Source organism: Marmota monax, unplaced genomic scaffold (assembly GCF_021218885.2).
Source record: "Marmota monax isolate L192 unplaced genomic scaffold, Marmota_monax_Labrador192_F-V1.1 WCK01_AAM20220418_F8-fsc00083, whole genome shotgun sequence".
NCBI classification, from domain to species: domain Eukaryota; kingdom Metazoa; phylum Chordata; class Mammalia; order Rodentia; family Sciuridae; genus Marmota; species Marmota monax.
In genome coordinates this window covers 2,724,477-2,751,523 of record NW_026692848.1, presented here as the reverse complement: position 1 = coordinate 2,751,523, position 27,047 = coordinate 2,724,477, and the positions used below count along the sequence as shown (strand labels likewise).

Below are 27,047 nucleotides of genomic sequence, written 5' to 3'. Positions count from 1 at the left end.
TGGTACACACCTGTAGATCAGGCTGGGCTGGCAGGTGCCCTGGCACCCGCTGGCCGGGCAGCCCCCAGCCCCCATTCTCAGAACGAGGAACTTCTGGGAAGCCAACCTGGGGCTCTTCACTTCAAGGGGTCTGTTTCCCAAGACTCCAGCTGTGAAAGGCAGGCGCCCTGGGCAGGCATCACAGCTGCTGCAGGAGCACAGGAAGGGGACCGGGGTGCTCAGGACAATCGGCACTCCCTCCCCAGGCGATTCCATAGGCGCTCAGCATTCCTCCGTGAAGGGGCAGTTCCCACAGTGGACAGAGCTTTGTGGGTGTTTTTATGCCCAATCGAATCTCGCTTTCTCTACTGACCATGCCCCTGACACCACGCCTGTGTCTGCAGGTGAAATGTGGCTGCTCCCAGGGGACAAAGGCTGCTGGGGCGCTGCTCACAGTGCCCTAAGTCAAGCGCCCCTTCTGGGAGTGTGGCAGTTCCAGCCACTCCATAGGTCCAGGGTGCTCCTCACACCTCATCTAGCATCTATCCGGGCATGAGCCAGTCTCTGGTGGAAGCCACAGCCCTGTGCCACGAGGTGTCCATGGCGACCTGGACCCGCCCAAGCACAAGCTGTGAAACTGGGGAGCTCAGCTGCAGGTGTGCCTCCAGGGCACACGGCCTGCACTCCTTGCCCTCTTTTTCTCTGTGCTTGTCCTTGTTCCCCCAGGCTGGGCTTGCAGGCACTAAGTCCTCCTGCTGTCCACAACTGTCAGGGCGGTCCCCTAGATTCACTTTGGATTTAATTCCGAGTGCCTGCCTCATTCCAGTCGTATTTTTTCCTCACCTCCCTGTGAACAATCTCCTCTGCGCCGCTCCTGACTACACTGCCAAGCTGCCTCCAGCCTTAGATGGACCTGGCTGCAGAGGACCAAACAGGGGCTTGGTGGCCTGCGGGCCAGGCCAGGCCAGATTAAAGGCAGGGGCTTTCTCACAGTTTGGTGTGAGCTGCACCCGCCCCTCTTGGGCTCGAAACTAATTTCAATTCCACCTGAGGGTCCTCTGCAGAGGGGATTCTGGGAAGCCGCCCGTGGGCTGTGGGCAGCAGTGCCTGGAGGGTCTGTCACTCCCAAGTCACTTCAGGCCATCTTCATGATAAAACTCACCGTCACTGGCCACAAGAAGGGCTTCTATAGGCACTGTCCTACATTCCTGGCAATTCTGCCTACTCCCTTCTGGGGCAATGTGACACACGGCCGGCCTGACAGTTTGGAGGCAGGCCGGGTTGGGATCCAGGTCCACACTGTGCAGACTGGGCTACCCTGGCCAAGGGTGTTACCAGACTGTCCTAAGTTTCTTTTTCCCCACCTGTAAAATGGGTTTCTCAAAATCTGCAGACATGTCAGCGCACAGACATTAACTGGGATAGTCCAGGAACGACGCTGGACATCATGTGAGATCGTGATGTTAGTGGAGGCAGCAAAGGTTTCCCCACAGCGTTGTAATATTACAGAGAGATCCTTATAGAATTCTTATCTAACTGTGGCCTTCAGTTTTTCTTTATGTGAAATAATGTCACCATTGCATAAGAAGCTACAGAGCTGGAGCCTAGCGTGATGACCTGTGACCTAGCGTGGTGACCACCTGTGCTGTGTGGGGGCTCTGGTTCTCAAACAGTCATCTTGACAGAGTTTTTCTCTATCATGTATTTTTTACACTGTGTGTTTTCATTCCTCTGGTTGTTTTTTCTCTGTACTTAAATCAGTTTGAATTGGACAGAATATTAGGTTCTACCTAAGGAATCTGCATCCCAGACTCAAACTCCTGTAGGGCTGAGGGAGGCACAATGGGGGGAACTCAGTTAGTATTATATATGTGTCCACATTATTAAAGGTCAGCATAGTCCAGCATGCACACACCCCCATGCTGAACTAAACCTTACTTTTTTGTGACTTCTTCCCATTGGCCCTATTTCTGATCTGTGAAGCTACTTTGAATAAATATGAAATAAACATGAAATACATTTATTGGAATTTTAGCTCAGATTGCCACAACAAACTGCCGCAGACAGGGTTGCTTAAGCAACAGAAATTCACTTTCTCACAACTCAGAGGCAGGAAGTAGGAGACCAGGGAACCAGCACCACTGGGGCCTGGTGAGGGCTCTTCCTGCCACGGAGATGGCAGCCCCCTCAGTGTATCCTCACACACAGAGAGGGACAGCAAGTTCACTGGCATCTCCTCTCACGAGGACACTGATCCTATGATGGGGGTCCCACCCTCGTCACCTCCCCTAAACTCACCTCCAAACATCGTCACGCTGGGGGTAGGGCTTCAACATGTGACTTGTGGGCATGGGAAGGGCACAGTGCAGTCTGAGGGACAATAGCTGATAAAATGCGAACAAGCGTGGGACACCTGAGAACCCCAGGTGCGGGCCCTGCAGTGCCCACACTGTCTCCCAGGGCTGCTGGGCCGTTCGTCTTCCTGGTGTGAAGTGTCCAGCTCTTCCCAGCCCAACCCATGTTCTTTTTTATAAAGGACAACACTTGGGCTGGGTTTGTAGCTCAGTGGTACAGCGCTTGCCTAGCATGGGCAAGGCCTTGGGTTCCTCCCCAGCACAGACAGACAGACAGAGGACAACATGTCCCTCTGAAACCTCCACCAGGTATCCTGAGTCTAATAACACATTCCACACTCGGGCCAGCTCTCCTCCCCTAAATGTGCATGTTCACGTGGACGAATAAACTGGTTTTAGTTCTCTGAACACAGGGGGAAGCCAGAAATAATTAACACCTAGCCACTTTTAACTACCTCTACTACCTGCAGAGACAATCAGGGTGGTGATCACTTTCAGGGTCAAAAGTCAATCAGGTGCACAAGCCATGCATGTCCAACATTATTTGAGAAAACTGCCTTTCCTAGCTCAGAAAGCGAGATTTATTTTGACCCAGGAGAGTTAGATGGAACATCTGTCTCTGCAGTCATGGGATCACATGGTCCTCTTCCCAGAGGATGAGGTACATAAGACAACTCTTTGCTGCAAACCAAAATTTCAGCAGTCTTCAGCCATATGACAGACCTTCCCCCCAAATACTGCTCTTCTAGCAAACTGAGAATGGTGTGCTCCTTACACCCTAGTGTGAGGCCCAGCCCTCCCCAGCCACCCAGGAGGGCACAGCTCATGCACTGTCCACTGGTTGGGGCACCAGCCAATGAGAGAACAGAGTTGATCAGAGGACAGCCTGTCCTCCTCCAAGCAGCTCCTGTTACTGCAAGTGTCCCAAACAAATCCCAGACAATGCATTGGGATGTTGGGGGTGGGGGGAATGTTTGCTAAAACCAGGTCCAACATGTCCACAGCACAGGGCCTTCGTATATCTTTAAAACAAATTTGTACCCGGCTCCTTCATGTGGGTTCCTCTGGTCACAACCTGTAAAACAGGCAGCACACTCACACCTTTGCATGTGAAGAAATGACGCAGGAAGCTTGCGGCCCTGCCCAAGCCCCTTGTTAGGGAGCAGGGTCAAAAATCAAAGCCAGACCTTCCTACTCCAAGGCTGAGCTGTCTCCGTCACACCATGGCAGCTGAGGATGGGTGTGCAGAAAGCCCAGCAGGATGAGATCCAGCTGGAGAGGTGCAGCACTCACCCCACCTCCTACTTCTAGACCTGTCTCTGGCTCCAGGGCGGCTCCCCAGCTTCATGGGGTGGTTCCTCAGTATTGGGGTCATTTCATCTGGGGGGAATGGAGACCTCTGAGGGGATGAGCAGGACTGGGGAGATGGGAGGCACGTGGTCAACCAGAAGCCTTCCTCCTGCTGCAGGGCTGGGCACCTGGGGGCAGCCCTGGAAACAGAAGAAACCTGCTCCCCTCAGGGCGGGAGCCCTCCCTTCCACAAACGCAGACCCTCCCACCAGAGCTGCGTCTGTAGAATCCTCCCTAACTCCACTGCACCTGGGTTTTTATAATAAAGAACAAGAATCCCTGGTTTTCTTTCTCCCACACATGAGTCTCCAGCTGGTGATTTGGCAGTCCCTGGGAGTCATTTTCACCAGGTTTTCTCTCCCCAGACACACCTGCCTTACAGCTTCCAAATGAAATTACACGGACGATGCAAAATACTACTTTGCATGCCATAAGTATTCAAAATCGCCCGTTAGACCATTCACTTCACCACATGAATATTTTTAATGCTAAGTAACAAAAAAGCTTGGGACATAGTAGACATGAAATCATCCCCTAACAGAAATGAAAACGCAATGTCAGAGAACATTTCTTTCATCCCTAGGAGCAGCCTCACCTGTCTCCACCGGCAAAGCCTGTCCTGGCGATCAGCGTCCACCAGTGGCCTGGCTTCCCTTCTCCTAGGAGCATCCTGAGGCCTGGGATTCAACACTGGGGAGAGATATGCGAGGTATCAAGAAGCTCAATTTGTACTACTGTTCAGTTCTGTATAAGCAGGAAAGAATGTGAATTCACATTAAGATAAACACTTAATATTGAAGATCCAGCTCAATGTTTGAACAGTAAATTCTTAATCTGTAATAAACCTGGGAATTTACAGTTCTTTCAACTATGAATTTTTTTTTCTTTTTGGAATTTCAGCATTCAGTATTATTTATATACTTAAATGCTGGTGGATAGTTTTGTCATCATCTCCAAGTCAAAAATTTTACTGTAGATTATTAACTCATAATATTCTAGAGAAAGCTGACCTTTTTCATTTTGGCGAAGACTCAAACCATGCTTTACATATTTAAACACTCCAAAATTATAGTGAACAACATTTTCAGTCACCTACTTGGATAAAAGTCCTGTATTTCCTAGAAATTGGTGCTATTTTTCTTCTGTGAATATTTATGAGCAGGTCTCTAAACTCTCTAGGCTCAGATTTCTTCCTACTAGACATTTAGGTTCAGTCCTTGACTGTCACAGTTCGATAAGCAAAGGATATGGGGAGCTCCAGGTGCAACTGCACAGATGCCACTTTAATTAATTCATTCTTCTTCTTTTTTTTTTTTTTTTTGTATTGGGGATTGAACCCAGGGGTGCTCTACCACTGAGCTCCACCTCCAGCCCTTTTTATTTTTTTATTTTGAGACAGTCTCACTAAGATGTCCAGCCTGGCCTGGAACTTGCAATCCTCCTGCCTCAGCCTCCCTCAGATTCCCAAGTCACTGAGATTATGGGTGCGTGCCACCATGCCCAGCTCACAGTAATCTTGTAAAATGTACAACAATTACTAGTGGCCAAGAGCAACATTGAAGGCAGACGAGCTTCTGAATGGGCAGCGGAAAAGACCTATTTACCTCCAAACGATTATGCTTTCAACATTGAGAATGTTTGAGTTCTCTACCTTCTTCAAGTAATTAAAGCCTTTGTTCAGGGGTCCGAGCTTGTGTGTTCATTCAGAAAGATCCACAGGCTCTGAGTTCCCATGGCTTTCCATCCTGATAGCACCTTCAAATCAGAGGTTCACGGAGAAAACACAAAGCCACCTGCCAGAAGTGACCAGCTCCAAGGCCACTGGCCTTGCTCCAGCTGGCGGGCTCTGGTGGCTTTCCACATGTCACCCAGCAGGAGCAGCTTGGCTCCTTCAGGAATTCCTCACACACACGAAAAAAGCCACTGGCCCTTTTGCTCTAACACACCACCCCAAAAACTTCACTTGGATTTTTCCATTCTCAAAAAAAAAAAAAAAAAGTCACTCAACTAACAATGTTCATTTCGATCTTCTCTGGAAGTTAACTTTTCATGCTGTTGCTTAGGACATCTGCACGTTGGCCCAGGTTTCTTTAGACATTTTCGTGGGAGCACGCTAACGCTACGTAGGGGTGAGCACTGCCGTAAACTAGAACCTAGGTGGAGCAGCCCAGTACGAAGGTAAAAGATCATGGTCCCCTGAAAGTATTTTGCTGAGAAGAAGATTGAAATCAGCCTGTGGTCACCTCTGTACCAGCATTGCCCAGCTCCGTGCCTGACCAGAGTGAACAGGTAACAAACCCACGGGGCCTTCACCTCAGAACACTGCAAACCTCAGACAAGGGAGTGCTTACTAACCCAGCTCTACGAAGCTCTAGTGGGCTCTGGTCCAAAGCCACGGCCACAGGGAGACACTGCCCACTCACACCCTGGTCAGTGGGGCTGAGAGTCACTGACCTTCAGGCTGTTGACATCTCATAGGCACAAATACTTTAAAACCTATAACAAGCTAAAAAGTATGCTCTCAAAGGGTAACCGATGCGGCTGAGGTGGAACCCACGGCCTGGCTTTCTTGTCTGTTAAACCTCTCGACAAAAGTAAATCTAACCTACAAACTTTCCTGCGGCCACTTTAAAATCTCACATTCTCAATTGCTCAAAGCCTCTTTGGGAATGCTGAGAGCCCTAGCTAAGTAGGTACAACACATGGCAATTTCCTTGTCCGCCTACCCCATGTTGCTTAGAGGAAGGACTCTCCATGGTGGACCCAGGTCATTTGCAGTGACTTTGCATGAAAGGTGACCTTGCTCAAGGACCAGGGTGGATCAGGGTTTAGGGCGGATCGGGGTTTAGGGCCATTCCAGGTTTAAGGTGATTCCTGCTGGGAATAGGGCGTATCCTGCTGCCTCAGGCGACTTGAGTTCCCGTTGAGTTCTCCCGGGATTCAGAGAGTATTTGGGATTCAGAGCCCGGTGGAGAGGGTGGATTTTGCCCAGAACGTGCGTGTAGAGTGCCGGTGACAGTTAGGGAATAAAGAATTGCTGTTTGAATCTACAAGGCTGTGAGTGGCTCGTGATTTTGTGCCCAGCCAGACTGCGGCATGGGAACACTTTTTTTGTCTCCTTTAGGCCATTTATCACCTGTGTTTGTGCACAGTTCTTGGCAAGAAGTAAACACTCCTCATTTATTGAAATGAATTTCTTCACTCTGGTGAGAAGCAGCCCTGGAAACGTCCTGAGGAAAAGGTGCATGGCCTGTCCCTCTGAGCCCTGGTTGGTGGTGTGGTCGGAGCACTGAAGGCAACCAGCAAACACAGCCACTGTCCCCAGTGCCTATTTTATTATGAAAACCCATACGGCCTTGAAATCTTTAGAAACCAGCTGTCCTACCATCTTAACCCGACTGTGAGACAGGATCACTGCTTCCCAGAACCAAGGGCTAAAAATGTTAAGGCAATTATAAAAATCCACAATAAAAAACAGGAAATATACAAACTTTTAAATTTTATCTTTTGGAGCTTTTCTTTGATTTCTGTTCCGCGACCTTCCTCTTGAACCAGCTTCCAAAACTCTTCATGGTCACTCATGTTCTTCAAGATTCCGCATCTGGTCAGTTCATTCTGCAACCCTATAATCTTACATTCAAAGAGACCAAATATATCAGACTGATATTTTTAATGACAAATGATACATCAGTGGATGATTTAAAACACTGAAGTCCTCTTACTAAGCCCTGGAGTGTAATGTCTGGGTAACCTGCAGCTCATCTGTTCAGAGAAGAGTTACTTTCAATAGCAACTGACACCCACAAAGTTCCACCACACCTTCAACTGTCTCTGTCCCTAAATAATGGGTTTAAAATTAAAGGGGACCATCTGAAGACAGGCAGACTGTTCTTTTCTCGTTGGTAGCTAGAGTTACTCGAGGTTACTATAGGGGACCTTGGGGTGGCAACAAGGAAGCTTTAAGGGAGAAAAGAGGGGCCAACGGGTTTGAGGACATTGGGAGGAAAGAGCAAGACACCTTTCCCTAAAAAGTCATTTTCTAATTGTATCTCCTTTGACCTGGGGAGTCTTGAATTGTCATACTCTAAACTGATTGCCACACAGGGATTTCCTGCTTGTGGTAAAACACCTATTTGCCAGTTTAGCAGAAAACAGACATCAGGACCCTCACCGCTTTCAAATATAAATTCATGTCCTAGACATTGGGGCACGTCTCCAACTGATAAGGCCAGATTTGGGAACCACCTGTGGACATGTCAGGTAGCTTTTTTAAACAGTGAGCCCAGGAGAACCCCTTCAGGCACCCAGGACTTAGAATTTGAGGGTCTCATTTTCCATTCCATTTTCAGTTTGTCAGAAGTCAAAATTACAATGAATTTGTGGATCTAAATGGCTTTTATTTTTTAATTCTAGAATCAAGCAACTGAGCTGGGGAGGCTGTTTCACAGACAGAAAAGGTGAAGAAAGGAGGAGAGCCTGGATTGGACGCTCCAAAGGGGGTAGGGACTTCCTGAGGGGCAGGTAAACTGGACCCTCCAGATCCACCTCGGTCAGTCTCCTCTTGTGAGACCTGATTGGATAGAGAGCTCAGAGCGCAGTTTGAGCGCCTGGCCCCTGGCACCCGTGACTCGTTCTGGCCTGGAGCCCCTGGCCAGAAGTTCACTCCTTAACAAAGTCGAGAATAAAACCAGGCATGGCCAAGACTCTAGAAAGCCCGATGGGGGCTGTTTGATGAAGAAAGTAGCCTGCGTCAGCACTTGTCTGGCTGCCCCCATCCCGAGAAATGAGACAATTCTAGAGCAGACACGAGAATTTTTTGTGATCTGGTTTTATGTGGCGAGAGGAATCCCTTAGACACCAGGGAGGTGGCCTCTGCAGCCCGACCCTCCCTCCCTCCGCAGGAAGCGCTTTCATCCTTCTCAAACAGTAACGTCTAAACGACAGGAAGGTCTCTGCGAGGCTCAGGACCAACCCAAGCCTTCTGCACAGAAGGCAGTCCCTGGAGGGGTGGCGGACTCGGGGTGGTGGAGTTTGGGGTCTCCCCTTCGGTCCTGGAACTGGGAGGCCGCGGGCCGTGCCCCCACTCCGCCCTGGCAGAGGGGCTCCCGGGAAAGGCCTTCCCAGCTCGGGGCTGGGCTCCCGGTTCCCGGGTCGTCCGAGGGTAAAGCGCACGCACAGTGGGAACAGCGGTGGGACCCGCAGACCCCCGAGGCCGGGAGAACTGTGCGCGGCCCTGCAGCGCCGCCGGTCCTACCAGGTAGACGCTGGCCCGCGGAGGGGACCTCAGGCGCCCGGCCTGGGGCGCGACTTTGCACGGGGTCACTGGCACAGCTCCGGGCACCGGCTTCAAACAAGGACAGAAAAGGTGGTCAGTCTTGGGATCAGTAGCTGGGAACAAGGCTGCAAACAAATGACAAGTAAACATCCAGCCACAGGAAGCCATTAAGGAGAGTGGGCGCTAATGAGCGCGCCGCGGGGACCCCGCCGCCCGCCGCGCGCCCCGCCCGCGCCGGGGAAACGACCGGGGATTGCCGAGCCCGGCAATTTGGAGCCCAGAGCCCCGCTGGCAGGCCATAAACCTGTTTGTAGTCTCCCTCTGTTCCCCTTCAAGTCTGTGTCATTAGAAGCTGCAATGAATGTCATCCCTAGGAGTACTCAGGGGAGAGCGCGGGACTCGGGGTGCTGTGATCTCGTCCCCTCTCACCGTGCAGGCTGCGGGGACGCTGCACCGGCAGGAGCGGGGCCTCCCGCGCGTCTCCCCACCCGCAGACCAGCCACTGGGAGGAAGCCCCGAAGAAGCGCTCGACCCATTTTCCAGGGAGTCTTTTGAGGTTGTTTCTCTTAAAAAGCGACCTTTCGGAATGACCACGAGCTCCCGAGGCGCAGCGCCTCGAGCCACAAACCACTCCTAAAAACTGTTTTCCTTTAACGAGCAGCGGTTTGTCCTGCGAGGATCAACCTCCTCGTACTTTCCGGACTAAACTCTTGTAAGAAAACGGTCTTGCTCGGCATCGGAGGCTGCTGCGCACAGGTTCCACCCCCGGCGCTGTTCGCACAGCAGCGACACCCAGCGGTCAGCCTGCGTCCCTGCGGCAGCGACAAGGATGCAGCTCCTGGGCTCTTGGTCCTTGAGCATCCCACCAGCCTGGTGCAGGACCGCTGCGGACCACACACGGAGCAGGGTTAGGCGCGGAGAGACTGCCAACAGAGCTGTGCCTTTTATGCTTGTTGGTCTTGAACATTTTAGGAAGTACGTGGGAAAGTGGCTTAAGGGTACATTTCGTCTACACTAGATATTTGTGGAAGCAGGTATTCCCTAAGCATTACCCAAGACTTGAGGACTGCTTCCTTATGATTGATTTCCTTATATGTGATAAATTCCCTTGGCAGGAAGAAGAGAATACACTCAATCATAAATTTGTTGTAATTGATACATTGGTTAAATGTGAGGAGAGACAACAAGTCGCTTTAACTAAATAACCCTGGGCTGGGGTGAAGCTCAGCACTTCCTAGCATTCAGGAGGCTCTAGGGTCCATCCCCAGCACCACAAAGAAAAGAAAAAGCTCTTAAACTAAATGATCCCAAAAGAAACTGTAGTAAACGTCTGCTCTTGTGTGTGTGTTTCTGTCAGTCTGTCTCTCTCAAAATTAGTGAAAATACATTTTCACTTGTATATGTCATGTGTTGTGCCATAAACATTAAAGTTGGAATAGTGTGGTTGAGTTTCTGTAACGGAATTACTCTCTCTGGTCTTAATTGCACTAGAACTCAAATACTCATGAATTTAATATAATATGTGTGTTTTATTTTTAGTTCTAAAGCAACGATTTTGGTCCTGAGGCTAAAACTTCCAATAAAAGTAGTTGGATTAGATGGTCTCTTCTGGAGCTAAAATTTTAGATTCCCTAATGATTTTTATTTACAATATCACAGTAATATATGTGCAGGGTTGTGAAAGATCCTTCTGAACTGCCTGGAGAATTCCTCCCGCCTGCTCCCCCGTTACAGAGAGCCCTTATAGATCCACTCATTCCCTTCTCCTGTTATCTTCCTCTCCCTCTAGCGTTAGTTAAGGTGTGTGAACACATGGCCAGTCACCCTCTCACTTGGATATTCACTCCAACTGTGACTGTAGCCGGAGCTATATAAACTCTGTTCAGTCCCTCAAAATGTGTGTGAGGCAGAGTCTCTCTTCACCCACCACCCACTAAAGTCCTTAGGCTTAGCGCTTGGAAAAGACAGGAAACTGTGGTGAGATGGCCCTCAGGAAGGTAAGACCTGGAGACCACCAGCCACCACTCCTCTTCCCACCCAAATACATCTTCTGAATTGAAACAGGACCTAAAATTTAGGGTACTCAAGTTCAGCTTTCCCCTCCACAGTGCCATAGCATAGACTTTAAACTCTGCATGAAGGTTTTACAAATCAGTGCAGGTGGAGCCTCAATTAGACTAGTCAGCTAGGAAACCAGCTCTTCCTGGGTGTGGTAAACACTGCAAGTGCCTTTGTCTTTGATCCCACTCACCTCTAATTAGCAAGAAAGCAACTTTGTTCATTAAAATTTGTTAAGTAAGTTTACAAAAAAATAGTGATTTCTGAGGTATCTTGCTCAGACAGACAGCAAAGGGTGGAAGCAAATTTGGAGTTGGGATTGTGCCACCTCACCACGGCTGCCAGACACCACCCCCAAACAGCTCTCCTTTCCTTTGTTGGGAGAATTGAAAATCAGATGAAATGATTTCTAAAGTTAGTTTGATTTTAAAAGTGTACAAAATTTGTATTTTTCATATTCTTGGTCATAAGAAGAATGGAGTCACTAAAAAGTTTAATTATAACCATTAAGATCTTCAATAAATCAGTGACAGAGAAATTTTTTTGCCAAAAAAAAACCATTTTGATTTTTTAGAATTATCAAAAACTTATATACCAACATAAATATTTGCTGAATATTATTAAGTCCTTTAAACCTATGCATTAGAGGATGATCTTTTCCTGCTTTTACTTTCAGTAAGGATTGTTTTAAACTTTACTGATAGGATGAAACTTTAGGAAATCCATTCCTTAGTGCTGTAAACATTTTGTTAAAAGTTTTTTTTTTTTTATTTCCTCATAGGAACATGGTTCAACGTTTATTGCATTTTAATTTAATTATTTCTCTGCACAAAAGCACAAGCATTAGCTAGGTATTAGGATAAATTCCATATAAAAATTCAAGTCCTTTGTAGCTTCTAAATCTCCTGAGGATGTTTTCTACAGTCTCACTGCAGCTTTAAAAAGGAGGACAAGAAAAATGCCAGCTGCCACCTTCTCCCCTCTCATTATGGGGTCACTGTCAGAACTGGTTAAGGAGTAGGGAAGAGGGGGTCATTTTCCTTTAAAATGGAGACGAGTTTCTTTTCGGAAGGAAATTCCCTGAGGAAGTTGTTTTAAAACAAATAAATGTTCAGGATGAGGCCAGCAAAAGGTGTGAGGGCCCCTCTTTGATTTCCCAGTTTGTGTATTTGGGCTCAGACAACTTTCTATGCACATACTAATCAAATGCTAATGTGCCTCCTGCGAGGACACCGGTATTTGACACTAGGTTCTACAAACAGAAAAGTTTTGGGTGTATTTTTAATCCCATCAAGGTGCTTTGGGTGGGAGGGAGGCGGTGCTGGGGGAGGTGGGAGATCTGGTGCCTGGGAATGGATTCCCAGTTTGACTTCCAGTAGGTCCAGAGCCCAGTGACTTAGGAATGATCTCCACATCAATTTCTCTGAAAGATGCAGACGTCTCCTTCAAAGTCTTAGGGTGACTATTTAATTACCCCTCCTACTCCCCAGGGCGTTTGTTAGTTTCCAAATTTGAATGTGCATCAGAATCACCTGTGGGGTTCCTGACAACAGCTTGAGGGCCCCACCCCAGTCTGGAGCAGCAGGGCTGTGTGGTACAGAATCTGTTTAGGACAGGCCCCAGCAGGGCGAGGACCCCACAGGAGACCAGAGATCCAAGTGTTATCTTAGGTCTCAGATGCTTAAGACTTCATTGTTCCCACAAAGGGCCACAGACAGGGACAGGTCTGTCTGTCTTACTGGATAAAGAAATGGTGCTTCTTCATTGCAACAGGAAGCGGGTTTGGAAAGACCTTGGTGGGGCTGGGGATAAAGACTGGAGCCAAGGAAAGGTGCCCTTTGAAGACCCAGGGCGCTGGGTTTTTTTCCCTACAGCGACTCCCAGGGCAGAGAACCTCCCTTTCAGCATGCATTGTACTCAGCAGTCATTCTGAAAGGTGTGAGGTGACATCTTACTGCGACTAAACTTGCATTTCCCTGGTGGTAAAAGGTGGGAGTAGATTTTCATATCTCTTCCTTTGAGATGTCTGTTCACATCCTTTGCCCATTTTAAAATCAGTTCCTTTGTTTTCTTGTTGAATTCCTTCACCAGGCTGGATACCGATTCCCCTCTCTGTGGCTGGCTCTGCTGTCCCCCTCACTGTGAGGAAGCCCCTCTGTTTGGTGCCTCCTCCTCCCCTCTCCGGCTCCTGCTGCCTGTGCTGTTGGAGTTCTGCCCAAGGCACTGTCAGAACAGCTGTGGAGCTTCACCCTGGGTTTTCTTCTAGGAGCTGCTGCTTCCCACCTTCTGTTCAACCCTTCAGTTCTTTGGATTGGTTTTTGTAAACTGTGAGATAAGCGCCAATTCCACTCTCTGCACCTGTGGACGGTGGGTTTCCCCAACACTATTTACTGAAGAGACTGTTCTTTCCCCATTGTGTGTTCTAGGCACTTCTGTCTAGAGTCAGTTTGCCACTAAACTTGGGCTTCTTTCTGGACTCCCTATGCTGTTCCATTGCTCGGTGTGTTTTCATACCCGTGCTGGGATTGGACTATAACTAACACTTTTTAATATATTTTGAAATCAAGGTGTGTGATGACTCCATTCTGTTCTTTTTTTCTGGAGATTGCTTTAGCTATTTGGGTTTTTTCTGATTCCATTCAACTTTGATAATTGGTTTTTTTTTTTCAATTTCTATGAAAAAATGGCATGGAGATCTTGATAGGGATTGCACTACATTTTTAGGTCGCTGTGGGTCATATGGCTGTTTTGCTGGTATTGATTCTGCCTGTAGACTTTCTTAGAAAAACTCTTGTTGTTTCATATGCACTCACCTGTTCATTCATTTAAAAAGTAGGTGTGGCCAGGCGTGGTTCCCCAATCCAGGAACCCGGGAGGCTGAGCAGGCCAGCCTCAGCAACTTTGGGAAACCCTAAGCAACTAAGCAAGACCCTGTCTCTAAATAAATAATAAAAAGAACTGGGGGTGTCGCTTAGTGGTTAAGCACCCCTGGGTTCAGTTTGTGGCCCCAAAAAGAAAAAAAAAGAGAGAGAGAGAGAGTTGTGAAATGTGCTCTTCTGAGCTTCTAGGAAATGTTGGTGAACAAAACCTGTAAAGCAGACCGACTCCTTGCCCCTGGAGCTCAGGCGGAGAAGCAGTGAGTTACTTAGTCCTCTAGAAGTGACCAGAGCTGCACAGGAGACAAAGCAGGTGGCAGAGGACTGGAGCAGGTCGCCCAGGGAGGCTGAGAAGAGGAAGGACGGTGCCCAGCCAGGCACATCCTGAGCCAGCCATGAGCACAGATGTGATCAGGTGAGGAAAGGCTGTCCCTTAGGACAGCGATCCCAGCCCAGGGCCAGCAGGCAAAGGCTCTGAGCCAGGGTGGTTCCCACACACTCAGGAGGCAGTGAGGGACCCAGACAGGAGGACAGGAAGGCCCAGAAGGACAGCGAGTGACCACACCAGACTCTGAGGTCAGCTGAGGTGTGCACAGGTGGGGCAGGGGGTGGGCAGGAGAGTGCCAAGTGTGGGGGGGAGGAGGCCAGGATGGGGGAGGGGAGGGACAGCAAGACCTCTCACAGTTCAGAGCAGAGCCGGCTCTTCTGGCAAACTGTGGAGAGGAGGGCAACCCCGGTGCTTGTAGGAGTCCCACAGCACACGCACACACGGAAGGCCAATGGAGAGCTGTTTGTGCCCTGGGAGGGGATGGCACTGTGTGGCCCTTGGTTCTGGAGGCCAGAAGTCTGAGACCGAGGCACGGGCAGGGCCAGCCTCCAGCTGCTCTTCCAGCTCCAGCTGTGGCCGGTAGTCCTTGTCTTCCCTCCGCATCACCCATCTGTGCCTTGACGTGGCCTCCTCTGTGTGTGTCCACATCACCCTCTTCTTACAGGGACACAGTCACATTGTGCCAGGCAGGGACCCGTCCTACTCCAACACGAGCTCTTCTGAACTAATCATAGGTGCAGCGACCGGGCTCCCAGAAGGATGCCTGTTGGCTTCACCACGTCTGCTCGAGGGGACGACTCACCCAGGGCGGGAGGGCTAGTTCACACTGCCCAGGTGGAGGGTCCTCAGTGCCCCCAGTGAGTGGCCTCCCACTTCAGGGCAGCGCCTCTGTGGCTGTGATGAGTGGGATTCTCTTTACCACCAGGCTGACCCGTAGCTTCCTGAAGTCCTGGGGGTGTTGAGGTGGAGCTTCTCGGGCAAGCTCTAGACGGGGTAGGCTTCCTGGGAGCAGTGGGCTCAGGCCCGCGGGAGCATCAGGCGGGAGAGAGGCAGGTGCAGTTATGACCGGCCTGGAGCCCTGCACCAGCTCTTCACCTGCTCAGAGCAGGACATGGCCCTTCCCAGCACCTGCAGATACACTGTCCCACCTGTCCCCTGACCGGGCATCTCTAGTGCTTACCCTGCCCCTCGCTCTTCCCTGTGCTGCCTGCTGACTGTTCCTTGTACACCCTGTGCCCTGGGTCCTGGCACCTGCTCCTCCCTCCTGTCAACCCATTCTCAGAGTTGCCCTCAGGGCAGCCCACCCTCATCTTCCCACTTAAATCCTAAGTCCCTCTTAACCTGCCCTATATTTTCCCACAACACACACCCCTTCCAATGCGCCAATCTGATCTACTATTTTGAGTATCCATCTCTCCTTTATACACACTAAGCTGCAGGAAGGCAGGGAGTCTTCTCTTTCTCTGGGGAGACAGTGGAGGACAGGGGGTGTTCCGTCAGTATGTGCTGAGTGAATGAGATGAAGATACCTGCAGTGTGAGGGCCCAGGTCACCGGGGCGGCTTTCCCACCACAGGCGCCCACTAACTGTCACGAGCTAGTTGTTCATTTCTGTTCTCCACAGGAGGTTCCGTTCAAGGAGCATCTTAGCCTGGGTGTGCTCAAGCTCCTTAAAGCAAACCACAGAGCACAGCCCACACCCAGCCGGGAGGAGTGGGCTGGACTAGCAGAGACCCTGGGTGGCCCAGGGGACAGGCACATCTGGGAAGACAGCTTCACCCCCTCCTCTGAGATCCTAAATAATGACACGCATCCAAGGGCTTGCCCTCACCTGCCAAATGGACCCAGGAAGATACACACAGTCAATTCTCATTTGCAATCACCTCCTTGCTAAAAGGTATTTGTAACCCAGGCATCGACACTTGGGTATTCTTGCTTTATTCACAGGCAGGCAGAGCGGCCAGAGTCACCCAGCACAGGTTCCTGGCTGAGCGGGGACAAGGCCACACACTCCCCTTGGCTCCCATAGCATCCTGTACAACCTATTTATTGCCACGTTTCACATTCTTGGGCCTTGTATCGATGACCTCACTGTTCACACCGGCCAGGAGTCTGCTCAAGTGCGGGCAAGAGGGCCGTGGTGTGTCCCGTCCTCTCCAGCTTGAGTGCCATCGCTGGGAAGCACACGTGAAACAAGGCCATCAGCAAGTGAAGAGGCTGAGACCGGAGGCTGGCAGGAACCGAACCCGGGCTCCCCAGGAGTGTTCGCTGTAGAACGTGACCTGTGGATGAGAACTGGCTGCGTTTTCTCTTAGCACGCCGGTCCTGCCTCACGCGCCGGGGCCATGCCACAGGTCTCACCCACACTGCACAGAGCAACTGATTAGAGGCGCCTCCGAGAACGGCATGGTGCTCCACAGGCTTCAGGACTCCCTGAGGAGGGGCTCAATGAACGGAGGCTCCCCCTTCTTTCTTCCTTATGAAACCTCCTCTTATACAACCTGATTTTACTGAGAGACTGCTGAGGTTCCCCAAAACTCGTGTTGGAAGCAAAAACTCCAGAGTTGGGAGGTGGGCCTACGGGAGGGGTTTGGGTGCCCAGGAATCCGCCCTTGTAAACTGATGAGTGCCATCATAAATGGGGCTTTGAGAGCTGGCAGTGCTTTGTGGTGCTGGGGATGAAACCGTGGGCTGGTGCTTGCTGGGCCACTGCTCTGCCCCTGAACCACACACCTCAGTGTTACGGATCCTCTCCAGATTCCAGATAAGAATCTTCTACCAAATCGTGGCTTGCAAATATTTTCTCCCACTCAGTAACTTGTCTTGTTATCCTCTTGGTAGGGTTTTTACAGAGCAAAGCGTTTTCATTTGGATTCAATTCATTTTTATCCTTTTTTTTAAAGTAAGCAAACCTTTACTGAAGCTTAAACTGTGATACAGAAATACACGATTTAAGTCCAACCACCAATGAAGAGAGAGATAATGGCACCAAAATTCTCTCTCTTCTATCACACTAGGATCCATTCTATGCAATATGAAGTTTTCATTTCTCTAGGTTGTGTTCCACACAAATTTGTGCAAGTTTTCAACATTAGAAGTCTTAAGACTATTAGGGGAAAGAAAAAATCTTTTTCAAAATAAAATAAAAATCTGATCTCAAGTCAACAAACATCACCAATCTACTGGGACACTGCTCCAAAACAAAATCCACCTGGAGTACAGGTCCTCACAACAGATATACATTTTTCTTTTCATGGATTGTGTTTTTGGGGCCAAGTACAAGAAATCTTTGCCTTCATTTTGAAGCCATCCCTCTGAGCTTTTGATAAACATCTTACAGCTTCACGTGTGCATTTCATCTGTGTTCTCTTTGAGTTTGCTTCTGTGCAAGGTGGAGATTCAGATTGGGGTTCATTTTTTGCCTGTGGATATCACATTGCTCTGCAACATTTCTGCCTTTCCCATTGAATCACTTGCACCTTGAGTAAAGTCAGCTGGACACATGGTGTGGGTCTTCTCTTGACTGGATCTTCCCATCATCCACAGCCTTGGTCTCCAGCTTTATGATGACTCCTGCCTCAAAATCGGGATAACATTTCTGTTAAAGTCTGTAAACAAGTCTGGATGGCGCCTGGCATTTTGCCAGAGGGAGTGGTTTGTGAGGTGACTCCAGCGAGCCATTAAGTGTGGAGATTCCTTATTGGTTGACTGCTGTATCTAGTTTATGTTAATTAAGATAAGCTGTGTGGAATATATAAATACCCCTCCTGTCCTACAATAAACAGCTTCCACTCCTGCTGTATCAATGTACACAAGTTGCTCTGTATCAATCTACACAAGTTGCTCATCACCTCCCAGCTATTTTGCTGCAGCCGGACTGCGGCACATTTCCTCCCCCTTCACTCTTTCTCAAATTTATTTTAGCTACCTTAGTTTCTTTGCCTTTCAAAATAAATTTTTGATTAGTCTTGTTTCCATCTATAAAACTGTCCTACTATCATTTTATTAGAAACGGTTACACCTGCACACCCATTTGGGAAAGATTGATATCATTATATGTTAAGCCTTTGTTTTTGTCCATTTGTGCTATTATAACAAAACACCACAGTCTGTAAAATTTTTAAACAATATAAATTCATTTTTCATATTAAATGAACTCTAGATAGGGCAAAAGGGAAAAGGGGAGGGGGGTATAGGGGTAGGAAAGACAGTGGAATTCAATGTCATCATTACTCCAAGTACCTGTATGAAGACACAAAGGATGGGACTCTACTTTGTGTACAACCAGAAATATAAAAGAGATATGTGCTGTATATGTGTAATACAAATTGTAATGCATTCTGTTGTCATATATAACAAACTAAAATGAAAATGAAAAAAGAAATTGATTTTTCATGCTTCCAGATGTTAGGAAATCCAAGATCAAGGTGTTGGCAGGTTCAGTGTCTGCTGAAAGCTCCTTGGTGCTGGGTACTGTGTCCTCTAGAGAGCACAGAAGCTACATCCATGGAAGAAGGGATGGAAATGCAAATTCACCTCATATCCTTTCATAAGATTGCTAATTCCATCCATAAGGCCAGAACTTTCATGACTCTAAGGTCCATGAAGTTCCCACCTCCTAATACAATCTCACTCTTGGTTAAGTTTCAACACATGAAGTTTGGGGAATGTTTCGACCATGGCAGCCATTACATCCATGAACATGGTATGTCTCCCCAGTAGCTTCAGCATGGCAGCCATTACATCCATGAACATGGTATTTCTCCCCAGTAGCTTACGCATGGCAGCCATTATTACATCCATGAACATGGTATGTCTCCACAGTAGCTTAGGCACCTTTTGGTTTCTTTCATCAATACTACATAGTTTTCAGTGTACAGATTGAGGACATATTTGGGTAGATTTATAACTACGTATTTCATTTTTTGAAGCACTTGCAAATTTTTACATGGGTATTTTAATTTATTCCTTTATGTAACTTTTACCTTCATTTTCTTGATTTATTGAATTAGCTACATGTTGAAAAGAGTGGGGAAAGTAGACATACTGTCTTGTTCCCAATCTTAGAGGCATTCAATCTTTCACCATAACATAACATTAGCATGTGGTTTTTGCTGAGATTATTATCAAGAAAATTCCCCAGTACTTTAATTTTCAGGAAGTTTTTCTATCTTGAATAGGTGTTAAATTTTGTCCAATTTTCTGCATTGATTTATATGATCATGTGACCTTTAAGCCTGTTAACCTGGTGGATTAAATAGATCAATTTTTAAGTACCAAACTAAGATTGTATACCTGGAAATAACTCTTGCTTGGTTGTGGTATAACATTCTTTTTATGTAACAATAAATTTAATTGGATAATATTTTATTAGGGGTTTCTGTGTATTTTCATGGGAGATGTGGTTTTCTTTTCCTGTGTCATCTGATTTTGATATCAGGCTAATCCTAAATTCATGAAATGTGTTGGGGGATGTTTGTTCCTTTCTACCTTTTGAAAAAACAGTTAAATTTATGTTAATTAGTCTTTCAATATTTGATAGAATTTTCCAGCAAAGTCATATACACCGAGAATGGTTTTTTTGGGGGCAGGGAGTAAAATTACAAATGTAACTTTTTTTTTTCAATTATCTCCTTCATGGTGAATTCTGGTATTTGGGGATTTTGAGAAATTGGTCCATTTCAGTTAAGTTCTCAAATCTATATGTGTGGAGTTGTGGATAATATTACCCTTTCAATGTCTGCAGGCTCAGTAGTGGTATCTTTCATTTCATTTCTGGTATTCTAACTCATTTTCTGTTTTCCTCACAGTTTACCAATTTAGTTAACCTCTTCAAATATCAGCTCCTTGTTTTTCTGTTCTCAGGTCCATGGTGTTTGCTCTTGTCCGTGTCATTTCCTTTTCTCTGCACGCTTTGAGTTTTTTTTGCAATCTTCTTTTTAATTTGTGGAGGTGGGCACTTAGATTATTTATTTGAGGGTTTTTTTTTCTTAATAGGTAATTTATTGCTCCGCAGTTCTCACATGACACTACTTTAGCTGAGAAATTCTGTCTCACAAATTTTGATATGTTGTATTTTCATTTTGATCCAGTCCAATGCATTCTTCTCTCGTGGGACTTCCTCCTTGGCCTGTGGGTTACTTAGGATCACATGATTTAATTTCTGTGTTTGGAGGTTTTCCTGCTATCCTTCTGTTACTGATTTCTAGTTGGTTCTGTGGTGGTCAGAATGCAGAACATACATAATTCAATTCTTTTAAGCTTTCTGAAGTTCACTATCTTGGGCCAGGACAGGGTCTAAGCCTGTGGTACCTCTGTGGGCACTTGAAGGCACGGTGTCCTGCTGCTGTTAGGTGGCATTCCCTGAATGTCAGCTATGTCCTGTTGGTGGAGGGTGCTGCTGAGATCTTCTGTATCACTGTGATTTTTATCTACTTCTGCTGGCAGTTTTTGAGAAAGGTGTGTTGAAGTCTCCAGCTGTAATTGTGGATTTATCTGTTTCTTTCAATTCCGTTCATTTTTGCTTCATATATTTTCAAACAGAATGAAGAGAATGATGAAGAAAAAAGCAGAAATTAATGAATTTGAAAACAAAACAAAACAAACAGGGAAGATCTCTGAAAAAAGAGTTGATTCTTCAAAAAGATCAATAAAGTCTCCAGGTCCACAGCACACAGGCACATGATCTAGGATTGCTGTGTCTTCTTGGTGAACTGACTCTGTTAATGTTATGTGACATCCTTCTCTGTTTGGCCATTTTCTTTGCCCTTTAGAGAACTAGTCCTGCTTTCCTTTGATTAATATCTGCAAGGTCTATGTTTTGCCATCCTTTCATGTTCAAGCGGCCAATATCACAGCATTGGAAGTTAACTTCTTATAAACAACAGTCAGGTCATGTTTTCAGTCCATCCAACCACCTCTTTTTGTTGCTCTCTTTAGACCACTTACATGTAGTGGTGATTCCTGACATAATAGGCCTTAAGTCTACCACTTTACTTTTAGGTCCTGTCGGCTCTCTGTTTCTTGTTTCTGTTTCTTCCCTCCATCTTCATGTGCATACCTGAACCTTTCTTAGATACCCACGTGGATTTTGCCAACTATCTTCTCAGTGGATCAATATATACAGTCTTTCTAGTGGTAGCTATCGCTGTTGCATGATGTAGATAGTCTTCTCATGTTTTCTATTTGTCTATTTAAGTGAGGTATTGAAACTTCTTCCCCCAAAAGGGGAATGAGAAGGACATCATTACCCTAAGTACATGTATGAAGACCCAACTGGTGTAACTCTACAACCAGAGATATGAAAAATTGTGCTCTATTTGTGAAATATGAATTGCAATGCATTCTTGTGACATATATAACAAATTGTAATAAATTTTTAAAAAAGAAAAGGAAACTTTATCTTTCTTAAAGTTCTATACCCACCCTGAGGTGTTATAAAATGATTGTCATAAACATTTCCTCTGTATATATTTAGAATCATCTCAGATGGGGTCATGCTTTTGGTTCCAACCACCAAACACTATTTAGGAAATTCAAGAAGAGAAGTCTGCCACATTTACCAGCGTTTTTATTACTGGGAACTTTCATCTTTGTTACTCTCTGGTTTATGTTTTCTTTTTGCAAATACAGGTGTGCTCTTGCATCTGCACGGCGTGTGGCACAGACACTGCCGCGGGCACCCTACTCTGCCCTCTTCGCCCCAGGTGCCATCCTAGCCATCTCCCTATCATGCACAGAGCTTCTCCCCTTCCTCCTGTAGCCCCATGGCCCAGCCCACTGTGCATGGACGCCTTGCTGACCTCCAGTCTTGGGCTATCATAATTAACACTGCAATTAAAAACATTGTCCGCATTGTGCCTGTGGACAGAGCAGCTGTAATTCTGTTTCTATTGCTTTTACAAATGAAATGGTGTCTCTGATCTAAAATCAATCTTTACCAGTCTGAGGGCTCTCTGGCTTGAGAAAGAATAGTCTTTCACACCTGTTTACAACCATGGATTCGGCCTTTAGTATTACCTCTGGGTCAAAAAGTAAATTGGGCTTATCGTTCTACTTATTCTGAAGCCTCAGGTGCACCCCCACCCTATACCACAGGATGTTCTGTCACATCTGGTTGTTTGTTCTTGACCCGCCCTCTCTCTCTCTCTCTCTCTCTCTCTCTCTCTCTCTCTCTCTGTGTGTGTGTGTGTTGCTAAGTTTCAAGAATGGTGGGCAAGTACGTTTTGCGGAGATGTGGCAGGGGTCTACACTTTCCCAGTATCGACAATGTGGGTCTTCATTTTTTCCTAGAAATTTGTAGATCTATCCTTTGTCTATTTTATCTGTTAACAATGGTGAATGGAAGTGTCTTCTTTATCTTGCTTAACTGGAGATCTGGTTGGGGGATCTTCCTGAGGGTCCCAGTGAGCTGAGGGTGGAGGAGGGATGGCATTCTCCCCAGGTCCTGGCCTGTAAAGGACGTTCAAAGGAGGACCCAGCCTCTCCAGAGCTCAAGGTTCTTTATTTTCAAACTCAACGGAGTGTCTGCAGGACCCCTGAGGCATCATTGCACAGCAAGAGCCCTGTGACCCCATGGGGTTGTCTGAGCCGGTCCCAGCCTCTGGGCCCAGGGCAAGCGCGTCCCTCCCTCCAGCGCGCTCCCTCGCTCCTCCGCCAGGGGGCGCGGCGGCGCCAGGAGCCGGGCAGGGAGGGACCGTGGCCTTGGCTTTGGGACTCTGGGGGGTTTCACTTCGTCCCCTGCTCTCTGGGACCTCGGCCAAAAGCCACGTCGAAATTTTCACAGACAATTATGTAATGGAAAACTGACTTGCTAAAAAAACCATTAGAAGTTCTCTCTCAAAGACCGTGTTAATTCTGCCAGACCTGTGACCTCCAGGACAGGTGTCCTGCCGCGCCTCGGGCTGTGCTGCTGGAGTGTGGACGGAGGCCACCCACAGAGAAGCGAGAAGACCCTCCAGTCCCCTGCGCACAGCACGACGGATGGGGCTACCTGCTCGGAGGACATCCGGCGCCTCGCCTCCTGTCCCTCCTCACCGCGCGGGGAACAGGGGGCGCTGAGCTGCGGCCCGTTGGTCTTGTGGGATGATCTTTCAAGATCCAGGGCACCCTAAATGTACACACACAAGAGAAAATTGTGCGTCAAAACTTGGGCCAGGATAATTCTTATGAGTTGGACTTTGTGCCCTGAGGCTCCCTACTTTTAAGAGCGCCCCCATGCCCCATGCCCCATGCCCCCTGCTGGGAGTGGAGTCAGAGCTCGGTTTGCCTGAGCTGTGCACACGCCCAAAGCAAAGCGTGGACCAGCCCGGGAAAGTGCAGTCAGAGGGCCAGGAGGGACTCCTGCCCCCCAGGCACCCTTTGCCCCACAGCAAGACCTTCCTGCAGCAAAGCACAAGCTTCTACAAGCTACAAGCTGGGTGAGCCACTCCTACCCCGCTCCCCTAGAGCACGGGTAGCCACAGAACAGGAGCAATTGCCTTACAAAAGAGAAAGACTTCCTGAGAAGGAGAGAAATGAAGAACCGGGCAAGATCATCCAAAGTGTATCCCGATGTCCGGGGAAGGAAATTGTCTTTCCAAGCAGAGAGACCCCGGCCTGCAGCAAAGGAGGCTCCATGCAGCAGAAGCCTGCCAGGTCTCCACCGCCCACCTAGGATTCTATTCCTCCCTGAGCCAAGTCCCCCGGCTCCCTCCCAGCACTCTTGTTCTGTTACTTGGCTTTCTTCCCTGACCAGTGCCTGGCAACAGCACTGAGTGGTCCTGGGCGAGAAGGTTTGTCGAAGGCTCTGGCGAGGAGCCAGAGGGCTGAGCTGGGACTTGTGAAGAAGAGAGCCAAACGTCACAGGGCCACAGAAAGGCGGTTTTCCTCGTGGTTTTGCCCTTCTCTCTTTCTCTACTGTACCTATACAAATCTCTTCCTAATGTGACCAAAATATTCCTTTTTAAAAATTGAGATACGTAGTTTACATACACAAAATGCACCCTTTGAAACACGAGTCAGAGGTGCTTAGTGATTTTTGCAGAACTGTGCGACCATCACCACATTCGGTTTCTGAATCTGCATCACCTTCAAGGAAGCCAGTGCTCCTCAGCAGTCAGCCCCGAGTCCCCTCTTCTGGGGCCTGGCCACCTCCAATCTGCCCGCTGGCCCTGAATATGTTATGGCTGGACATATCCCCAAAATTCACACATTAAGCCCAACCCCAGTACTTCCAATGATGGGGCCTTAAAAGTGAGGAAATGAAAACGAGGCTGTATGATAAGTCCCAATCTAATCTGACTGGTGTCCTTATAAGAAGAGGAAATTTAGTCACATGGGACACAGAGATGTGTGCTCGGAGGGAAGACCAGTGAGGTCACTGTGTAGAGGTGTCATCTGCAACCCAAGGAGAAGTCAGCCCTGAGGACACCTTGACCTTGGACTTCCAGCCCCTGGGACTGTGGGAAATAAGGTGCAGTGGGAGCCCTCGCTGGGGTGTCTCAGTGGCAGAGCTTGCCCAGCAGGTGTGAGGTCCTGGGTCTGTCCCCAGCACCTCAGTGGAGGACTGTGCTTGTGCTTTCCTCCCACGAGATTCTAACTCAGACCTGTTTGTAGAATGTGGGTCACACCCTGAAAGTGCCCTTCCTGGGTGGGGGAGGATCGTCGCTGGTACTCCATCCTGGGAGCCTGGTCTGCTTTGCTGAGTGCTGGCCTCAGTGGCAGGGTCACTCGGGAAGAGGTGAAATGCCCGGCGGTGGTCTGGGGAGACAGCGAGCTCCTGAGCCACCTGTCAGGAGAGGGACCTTCTGCTGCACCTGGAGTGTGTGGGGCTCTGTGCAGTGGATCTCCTGCCACCATGCCGGTCCAAACAGCCCTGGACCTTCACTCCATCTCTGGGCTGAACGAGGGTGACAGCCAGGCCTCTGACAAGTGCGGTTTATGACACTGCTGAGTCTAGATGAAGGCTTCGTCTTCCAGCGTTCCTTGGTCAGGACAAGACCCACCTCGGGAGCCCAGCCAGATGCAGAGTCCTGTTCTAGGCTTGTTCCCCCCCAGGCTGCCCTGGATCGTGGGGGGTGAGTTGCAGACTTCGGTAGTGTAAATGCTGTCACCCTGGGGCTTCCAAGCTTCCAACCTGAAGTCAACAGGCCCAGGAATTCCTCCTGCTCCAGCTCCTCCAGCAGGGACAGAGGGCGTCCTGGCCAGGCCCACCTGACCAGCTGCTCTGTGAACCAGCTGGACACACTGCCCTGCTGGGGAGCCTGGGGGGGGGGGTGGTCTAGACCACACGGGCTCTACTGTGTTCCCTGGGCTTCACCTCATGGAGGATGCAGGCCCATGCCCTGGTCCAAGGGTGATACAAGACCCAGCCAGCATCACAGTGTGTGGGACCTGGGCCAGGATGGTGCCAGTAAAGGAAGGTGCCAGCAAATTAAACCACCAGCTCCATCCGTCTGCAGCCTGCAGCCCCACCCCTCCACCTTTAGGCTGCCACCAGCCCACCACTGCCACCCCAGGCTCCTGTCCCAGCCTACCAGCCAGCCACGCCAAGCTCAGACCCAGCCAGAGTGTCCACTCTGCCTGGTCATGGCTGCAGTCCCCTCCCACTTCGACCCTCCACCCGCAGGTCTCCGGCCCATCTAGCGGCCCAGCCAGACAGCTGCAGCTCCTGACGGTACAGAAGGGCAGTGCAAACCTAGTGGAAGCTGCAGCCGCCAGGCAGAAGGGCTCCCTGCCCCAGCTCAGTTCCATTTCACTGCTGAGCAACTGAGGAAATGGCTTTGGTTCTGTTCCTGACTTTCGGCTTTTCATGTCCACTGCATCAGCCAGAAGGAAGGACTCTGGGATGAAGAGATTCCTACCAAAAGCATCAAGGCATTAGGCAATTCCTCTATGAAATGAGTCCTGAATACTTTGTTTTCTCAGACCTTACTTTTTGGAAGAAAACATGTTTTTCTATCTGAATGCATATTTGTGAATTTTAAGTCATAGGAACTAAGTTCCTGAAATAGCGTCACCACCTTTTAAGATTCTAATGATTCAGACACCTGTGGGTCTCCGAAGCTGCACTGTCTCGGGGCTTTGCTTCTGCTCCTCAGTGTGGTGCTGCACAGAACCGATGGACAGCTACCTTCTGGCAAATTCCAAGGAGGTTTCCAGGATCACATGAGGCGGAGTCCCAGCCAGCTCCACCCCCAGGGAGGGCATGACTGGGCAACTGAACTTCAGTTCTGAAAGGTCTCACTTCCCAACACTTGTGCAAAATTCATTTGTTTTGCTTTTCATCTTTATTCTGAGGTAACCAAGGCCTCGCACATGCTAGATAAGCACTCTATCACGGAGATACATCTGCAGCCTCATTTGAGTCAGGGTCTTGCTGAGTTGCCAAGGCTGACCCCAAACTTGCAATCCTCTTGTCTCAGCCCCCAAGTAGCTGGGATTACAGGTGTGTGCCACTGTTCCCAGCTAATTTCTTGTTAGTTGTACGCAGAACCACTGGGCCAGGGACAGCAGGAGGACCTGCAGGTCCTCCCAGCCTCTGCCTGGCATGGCCACCCTGGAACCCTAGAGAAAATGGCAGCGGGTTCTGTGAGAAAGATGGGTGGGGCGAGGACTCCAGGGACACGTGTTCTTTTGTTCCCAACCAGTTGGCCGCGTGGGCACCTTAGTCTCTCCTCGAGGTCTGCTGCAAGCTGGCCTTCAGCTGCAGCTCTTTGGGTTCTAGATTAAAGGCTAAAGACTCGGTGTTGGAACTTCCGGGCTTCATTTTAGGCAGGGGCTTGTTTTAATTTCCTGGCGGTGCTGTGGACAGTGAGGCAGCAAGAAAGCGTCCCTGGTAGATGGACT

The 27,047-nt window shown here is 48.6% G+C and overlaps 1 protein-coding gene across 13 annotated transcripts in view; it reads right to left on the bottom strand.

The window, feature by feature from the left end:
* LOC124095914 (uncharacterized) overlaps positions 1–27,047 on the bottom strand; it is an 83,031-nt gene that overhangs the window by 29,217 nt on the left and 26,767 nt on the right. For 12 of the 13 annotated variants that reach the window (XM_058580928.1, XM_058580925.1, XM_058580932.1 and 9 more), the window contains 4 exons: positions 23,212–23,328; positions 8,938–9,027; positions 7,175–7,313; positions 4,279–4,373 (listed from right to left, as the gene is read on the bottom strand). In XM_058580928.1, coding sequence (XP_058436911.1) covers positions 4,279–4,373; positions 7,175–7,313; positions 8,938–9,027; positions 23,212–23,328 — 441 coding nt within the window. The remainder of the gene's footprint in view (positions 1–4,278; positions 4,374–7,174; positions 7,314–8,937; positions 9,028–23,211; positions 23,329–27,047) is intronic. The other variant, XM_058580931.1, reaches the window with a different exon arrangement.